Raw genomic sequence first — 7,658 nt, 5'->3', positions numbered from 1 at the left:
AGACTCGCTTGAGCCCAGGAGTTGGAGGTTGTTGTGAGCTGTGATGCCACGGCACTCTACCCAGGGGGACAGCTTGAGGCTCTGTCTCAAAAAAAAAAAAAGAACCCCCACCATTCTTAGCTCATCTGACCTTTAAAATAGTCCTTGAAGGAGGTATTCTCACCATCTACAGTTTAGGGAGGAGAGAACTGAGGGAACAGAGAGGTGAAGTAACTTGCCTGGTCTCTGTCTTCTATTCCTATTTCTGCAGACAGTCTATCCTGGGGTTCTCCCCACTACCTCTCAATGTGTACAGCTAATGGATGCTCTTCAAGGGGAGATGACTGCCTTAATCTGAGAATGATTAAGGCATGTGGGGCCAACTAGTAAGCTCACGCCTAATCATCCCCAATTAGTGAAATTAGAATAGAGATAGACACCTAAATTCTTTTAGATAAACCTAGGGTCAACCAAATAGAATCCTCTTACAGCCACATAAGGTTCTTCAGGGTCAAAAGAGATTTAGACCATGATCAGACAGGCAGACTCATGAGGTATTTAGTCTAAAGGAAGGGGAAAGATGTCCAGGAGACAACAGTGCCATTAGAGGCAACCTATTGTGAAGTACTCCTATTAGAAACAGGGCCTTGGGGAAAATAGCAATAACAGTAACTCCTGTCATGCTTGGGGAATGACTTAGTTCCCAAAATGACTCCAGATCCCTTTTGATTCTTTTAACATTCCTGTGGAAAGACCTGATATTACTATCTCCATTTTGCCTATGAGGAAGGCCTAAGAGGTGACATGACTCACCCAAGTTCAAGGCAAGGGAGCTGTAGCTAGAATCAGCTCTCAGCTCTGTCTTTACTTGAGCTTTTTATACTCCATTTTGCTGCTCTGCTGGGGTTAGAATGGGGAAGGGGTGCCACAGGCTTCTTCCTGTGTCAGCCTTCAAGAAAGCTTTCTCCTGAGGCCACTTCTTTTCATTGAGGCTTTGCTAATAGTCTTCTTATTCTTTCATATCTCACACACCCCTGGGCTGGGAGAGGGCAGAAGAGGGGTGTAGGGGTGATAATATCCTTGATTCTCACTGCTGCTTCCAGACCATCCTCCTTTGAAAGCTCATGTTTTTGTGAGGGAGATCATGTACTACCCCCCCCTTATCTATATATCTCTAGGTTTCTAGCCCTTGTTAAATTAAGATTTTTTGGAACTTAGCTCATTACCTTCTGTTGCACATCAATTCCTACCATAATCCTCAAGAGCAATCTATTCACCTATCCTGCCCCCAGGGACTTTTATCTCCACTCTACTTCAAATACTTACTACTGCCAGGCAGGGCTCGATACTCATACCTGTGAGCTATCCTAGCACTCTGGGAGGCTGAAGTGGATGGATTGCCTGAGCTCAGAAGTTTGAGACCAGCCTAAGTAAGAGTGAGACCCCCATCTCTACCAAAAATAGAAAAAACTAGCCAGGTGTGATGGTGCCCGTAGTCTCAGCTACTCAGGAGACTTAGGCAAAGGGGTTGCTTCAGCCTAAGAGTTTGAGGTTGCTGTGAGCTAGGACACCATGGTATTCTACCCAGGGCACACAGTGAGACTCTGTTTCAAAACAAAAGCAAAAACAACCTCCCCCCCAAAACCAACCGCCTTAAGCCCCCAGTACCTACTGCTAAGACCACTGTCTGGTTCTGGCTGTCATTTGAAACAAATCCACTTCAGAATTTTAAACAGTCCATTAACTGACCCCTAAGCTCCCATCTTCCCAACTCTCTTGGGACTTACATACACTACAACCATTATATCACAAAGTTCTTTGGCAAACTGTCTAGTTCCCCCATCCTTCAGCTGTGCATTCTTACCACCCTGCCATTCCAGATCCAGTGGTTGATGACTTAAAAAAACTGCTGTCCCTCCACTGATTTCTTTTTGTTTTTACTTTTTTCTTTAATTATTATTTTTATAGAAACAGAGTCTCACTCTATCACCATTGGTAGAGTGCTGAGGTGTCACACAGCTCACAGCAACCTCCAACTCCCGGGCTTGCCTCAGCCTCCTGAGTAGGTGGGACTACAGGTACCTGCCACAACACCCTTATTTTGTTGCAATTTGGCTGGGGCCAGGTTTGAACCTGCCACCCTTGGCATATGGGGCCGGTGCCCTACCTACTGAGCCACAGGTGCTGCCCACTGATTTCTTTACATACTCTCCCACTAACTCCTCCTTGCCCTACTATCTCAGCAAAAAACCCCTTTATTCTCAAACTGAATTTAAGAATCACAGAAGAAAACCGTAGTCTTACATACTAGTCTTGAAGCGTAGCTGGGCCCCCGATGTTTCCTGCAAATTATCTCCTTCTTGATCCATTATTCTCCTGTCTAATCTTTCAGCATTCCTAACTCCTTTCCTACTCAGCCCTTTCTATATTCACTAATGGACACACTCATTCTTCCCTCCTGTTTCAGAGAAGGTATGCCTCCTTCTGGCTTAAGACTGACCCATCTGTCTCCAGGCATCCTCAAACTATGGCCCACAGGCCACATGCAGCCCACCTAGGACATCTATCAGGCCCGCCAGGTGTTTTTGCCACTGCCGCCTGTCCTGCTTAGCAACTGACTCATCCCGGGGCCCGCAACGGCCCTCCAACGGTCTGAGGGACAGTGAACTGGCCCCCTGTTTAAAAAGTTTGAGGACCCCTGGTCTATACCCTTGATCCCTCTAATCTCTATTTCTTCCCAAGACCTTACTTTCTCCTCTTTTCTACTCCCAAGACCTTATTTTCTCCTCTTTTCTATATTATTTTTTATTTTTTAGGGCACTATTAAAATTTGCTTTAAGTATTTCTTTGGGGAAGCAGACACCACACTTCTACTTAATGAAAAGAGACCTTTATACAGTAGCCTTTTGTTTTTTATACCTATTCTGCCATGAATTCATAGGGAACAGTGGTTCTAGCAGCTCAGGATCCTTTCCATAGGTTTTCACAGAGAGGGCTTCTGCGGCGGGGAGCAGGCTGGTGCTTCAGTTTAACCCAGGTACCTTTCTTCCTTTGGCCTCCTTCCTTCTTTTTCTGATCATTTTCCTTTATGTGTTTCAGGAAGCTATTTTGGTTCTTAGAGTGCTTAATATTCTCAATATGAACATTAATTCTCTTGGCAAGAATCGTGCCCCTTACTTGTTTGTTTATAACCATGCCAACAGCTGTAGACATGGGTAACGCTGTAGACTCTTCTAGTTTTGCCATGGTAACATTTGTGTGGCATGTCTTTTTGAACAAAACCCATTCCCTTGATGTCTACAGTATCACCTTTCTTGTAGAATAACAAGTATGTGGCCAAAGGAACAACTTCATGCTTTCTAAAAGGCCTAGAGAACGTGTATCAGGTGCCCCTCCTCTTTCCCCTTTAGTTCATCATTTTGGTGAATTACTGGGAAGATGGTATCTCTAGCTCACTCTATCACCTGCTGACAAACATCTCTGGGTAGAGTGCAGGGGCATCAGCCTAGCTTATGGCAACTTAAAACTCCTGGGTCTAAGCAATCCTCTTGCCTCAGCCTCCTGAGTAACTGGGACTACATGTGCCCACCATAATGGCTGGCTAATTTTCTATTTTTAGTAGAGACGGAGTCTTACTCTTGCTCAGGCTGGTCTTGAACTCATGAGCTCTAGCAATCCACTCACCTTGGCCTCCCAGAGTGTTAGGATTACAGGTGTGAGCTACCACACCCAGCCCTATATTCTTAATTTCTTCTTCTTAGAAGGGTCAAGTTGTCTGCTGACAAACATGCCCAAAGTGCTCTCTCTTACTCTAAGACGTCTACTGACTTATAGCGCCTCTCATCACTATTTTTCTTTTTTTTTCATCAAACTTCCCTTAATATTCTCACCCACTGCAGTTTGCCCTCACCACCCTCTACTTCTACTGAAGTTGCTCTTGCTAAGATCACCAGTTACCGACTAATTACCAGTCCAAGAGATAGTTTCCAGTCTGTTTTTACTGGAACTTTTTTGTGCTGTTCTCATTTCAAATGCTCTGTCCCTCACAATGTCATAGTCCTTGTTTCCTCTCACTGTGAATGTTCCCTTGTCTCCTTGGTAGGCTCCTCTTCTGTTCCTATCCCCTGAGCTTTGCTGGTCTCCAAGACCCCATCTTTGGTCAACTGTTCTTTTTTTTATTCAACACATACTTCTGAGAATTAGTTATCATACACCCTACATTTTTAGCTACTATTTTTTTTTAATTATGTCAGAATGTTACAGGGGTTCAGATGTTTTAGTTACATGCATTACTTTTCTAACACTCTGAGCCAAGATTATAATTGTGTCCATCTCCCAGATAGTGTGCACGTGCATTGTGCCCATTAGGTGTGAACTGACCTTTCTCTACCTCCTATCTGCATATTGTTAACTCCCAAATATTCAGCTTCAAAGCCTTTGTAAAGCCTTTGTCCGGCAACCATGGACTCGATTCTCTTCCCAGAGAATCAGACCTTGATAGCTACTGCCTACTGGATATCACCTGGGTGATCCCAGGCTCCCTTGCTTCCTTGTCTTCTGTATTTTGTTCCCTATCTCGGTAAGCAGCATCACCATCTATTCAGACACCACATCTAGAAATCATAGCTCACAGCAACCTCCAACTCTTGAGCTTAAGTGAGTCTCTTGCCTTAGCCTCCCAAGTAGCTGGGACTACAGGCGCCTGCCATACACCTGGCTATTTTTTGTTGTTGTTGTTGTTGTAGTTGTTGTTATTGGTGTTTGGCAGGGCTGGGCTGGGTTTGAACCTGCCAGCCCCAGTGTATGTGGCTGGTGCCCTAGCTGCTGAGCTACAGGTGGAAATCTAGGAGCCACCACATCTGCAAATCGAGGAGACATTCTTCACTCCCATCTTCCTCACAATCCTCAGATCTGACTAAGTGTACCTTGTGAAGAGTTTTCAAATCCACTTTCTCTGCTCCAAATCTTCTACCTTGCCTTAATCCAGGCCTGTGTCACTTCTGGCCTGGATCACCTAGTAACCTCCTAAATGGTTTCCTGTGGTTTTATCTCTCTCAAATCCACACTCAATACAGCAGTGAATGATCTATTCAAATCACATGTTCATGTCTTACCTCTAATTAAAAGCCTTCAGTAGCTTCACATTGCTTATAAAATCAACTCCAAACTCTTCAGCATGGATTTTAAGGTTTTCCATGACATAAGCCTTTCTGCTTTTCTCTTCAAAGTCTCAGTATTACACTTTATGTTTTAGCAATTCCAAACTGCATGGAATTCCTGTTACAATCTGTGCTATATGTATTCCTTTGCCCTTATTCATGTTGTCCCTCTTCCTAAAAAATTCTCTTTCCTATACCACTCCTGATATGACTGTTTATTTATGTCAGACAAATTGTCACTTCCTCAAGGAAGCTTCCCTTGAACACTAAGCTTGGGTTACGTTTCCCTTCTTGCTCCTTTCATATTACTTACATCATATCTCTGTCACTGCACTCGGACAGTGTTTTCAATCATCTACTTAAGTGTTCGTCTCCCCCATAACACCTGAGGACAAAAAAATGACTGGGTTTTGCATCCCCATGCCAAACCCAGATGGTGTTCAAATAAATGGCTAATGGATGGATAAATGAATCTTTCTTTGGCCCTCTGGCTCTTTGTTTCTATTATTCTCAAGCCAATCCCAGATCTCCAATAACCTCCCAGGTGCTTAGCCAGGTACACTAAGCTCAGCCCCCAATCCTATTACTAGGCAGAGGCAACATAGGTAGGTCATCTCGCCTCCCAGAGCTCAGGAAGGAAAGGAGACAAAGAGTAAGGAAGGACAGGAGGGCCAGAACTCCGATAAGCTTACCCTTGGAGCACAGTCTGCGCACTGCTGAGGCTGTGCTCAGTGGGAGGCTACAGGATGGCAGCAAGGGCCGGTACCCAGGAGTTCGATGATTTTGAGAGGTGCTGACAAGGTTGGTGGGATTCAAGGTGGAGTCCATTGAGTCTGAGTGTGGCTCTAAGGACCGGGCTAGACTATTCCCTAGGAAAAAGGATTTACCTAAAAAGCAATAAAACAAGAATTAGAGATTGGAAGGACTGCCAGGGTGCTGGCTCCCTGGTACCTGTATGAGTGGAGTAATAGTCAGAAAAAAAGAAAGCCCTAGGCTGGAACTCAGAAGGCCTGTGTGCCAGTCATGGCTCTGATTCTCACTAGGTGACGTTAGTAAAGTTCAATGGCACTCCCTGGACTTTGATCTCCTTAGAGATGCTTCTTCTTAATTAGATGGTCTTTGAGGTTTCTCCTGGTCTGGATGCTCTATCCTTTTTCTGGAAAAGGGAAACCTTTAAAAAATGGAGTTATTCAAGAATGGACGAGACTGCCTTTGACGCAAGATGCTAGAGCAGGGAATAGAGGTGTTAGAGAAGAAATATATGTTTGCTTAGATGTACTTTAGAAGCTTAGAGGCATTTTAGAAGAACCTAAGAGGTACTTTAGAAGCTGATCCTCTGCTCCAGCAGCAGGACATCTCAGAAATGCTTCTTAAAGCCTGGTTAAAGGCTTGCAGGCGAAGGATCTGCTCCTATGTTCCCACCCTCCTTTTGTATTACATTTGCCCTTTTCTACAAAAACGTTTCAAGGAAGCTGGGTTTGTACAGTGGTACATGGGAGACCAGAGTCAGTAATGGAATCTGGCTCTGCCACACAGCCGAGCACTTATTTGAGAACTTCAGTCTCTTCATCTATAACATGGGAAGCCCGTTTCTTCCCAGGGGCTTATGAGTATCAGAAGAGAATGCCTATGAAAGCCTTTGTAAAGAGAATCTCACCCTGATGTTTCTAACCAAGCCCATGGCCCACACTGGGCATCAGTGTCCAAACATTGTCCTATGGAACCTGAAGCAAACTGCCTTTTATGATTGGGTTCTGCCGAAACCAAGTTAGTTCCACAACTCTGGCCATAGTATTCTCTGCTTGTGAGAGGTGTCTTGGTGGTGGAATAAATATTGTCCTTTGTGATTTTTCTTAGTGATCAGGTGTTTAGATAATGCTTGGGATTCATTCAGAGCTGCTGATGGACACTAAATTCAAGCACACTGTCTGGCATGCAGTAAGACCTCAGTGGCAAGATAGTTTAGGATTTTAGAAATACTTTCTAATACTCACCTAAAATTGTCCGGCAACCATGGATTCAAAGTCAAACCTAGCTATTCACCCATACCTCAGGAAGGTTAATTGTTGAAGCCCTTTCCTAGAGGGCTCTGAAAAGAGAATTCTCTGAGGCTTCACAATGGCTACATCATATCCCTCTCCCTTTTGGCAGATGAGGTTTCTGATTCCTACTTTCCAGGAAAGATGACTGTAACAGTGTTCTACTTTGAGACATGAGTAGGAACCCAATCCAGGAGTCAGGAGAACTGGGTTCTGCACCTGGTCTCCTGCCATTATATTAGTGAACCTAAACATGTAGTTTGTCTTCTCTGAGTACCAGTTTCCTCATCTATAAGGTAGGGGATAAATTATCCTTTTTTGTACTGAGAACAGCAAATGAGAAAATGAAATGGGACAGATTTTATGAATGTGAGGAATTGTTTTGCAAAGGTGAAGTGACAAACCTAAACTCTCTGTGATAATTCAAGATTTTACACATTTTCTGCACTTATCAGCAGAGTAACCTTTCTAACCCTCATTT

General features: G+C 44.0%; 2 protein-coding genes across 13 annotated transcripts in view; one reads left to right on the top strand and one right to left on the bottom strand.

The window, feature by feature from the left end:
* Window positions 1-7,658, bottom strand: part of SCMH1 (Scm polycomb group protein homolog 1) — a 198,641-nt gene that overhangs the window by 6,992 nt on the left and 183,991 nt on the right. For all 12 annotated transcript variants that reach the window (XM_023518672.1, XM_023518679.1, XM_023518677.1 and 9 more), the window contains one exon: window positions 5,831-6,025. In XM_023518672.1, coding sequence (XP_023374440.1) covers window positions 5,831-6,025 — 195 coding nt within the window. The remainder of the gene's footprint in view (window positions 1-5,830; window positions 6,026-7,658) is intronic.
* CTPS1 (CTP synthase 1) overlaps window positions 1-7,658 on the top strand; it is a 67,911-nt gene that overhangs the window by 52,322 nt on the left and 7,931 nt on the right. The window lies entirely within an intron of this gene.

This window comes from Otolemur garnettii, unplaced genomic scaffold (assembly GCF_000181295.1).
Source record: "Otolemur garnettii isolate 467f Iridium unplaced genomic scaffold, OtoGar3 scaffold00144, whole genome shotgun sequence".
In the NCBI taxonomy this organism is placed as follows: domain Eukaryota; kingdom Metazoa; phylum Chordata; class Mammalia; order Primates; family Galagidae; genus Otolemur; species Otolemur garnettii.
The sequence above is the reverse complement of the archived record's forward strand: the minus strand, read 5'-3'. Positions and strand labels throughout refer to the sequence as shown.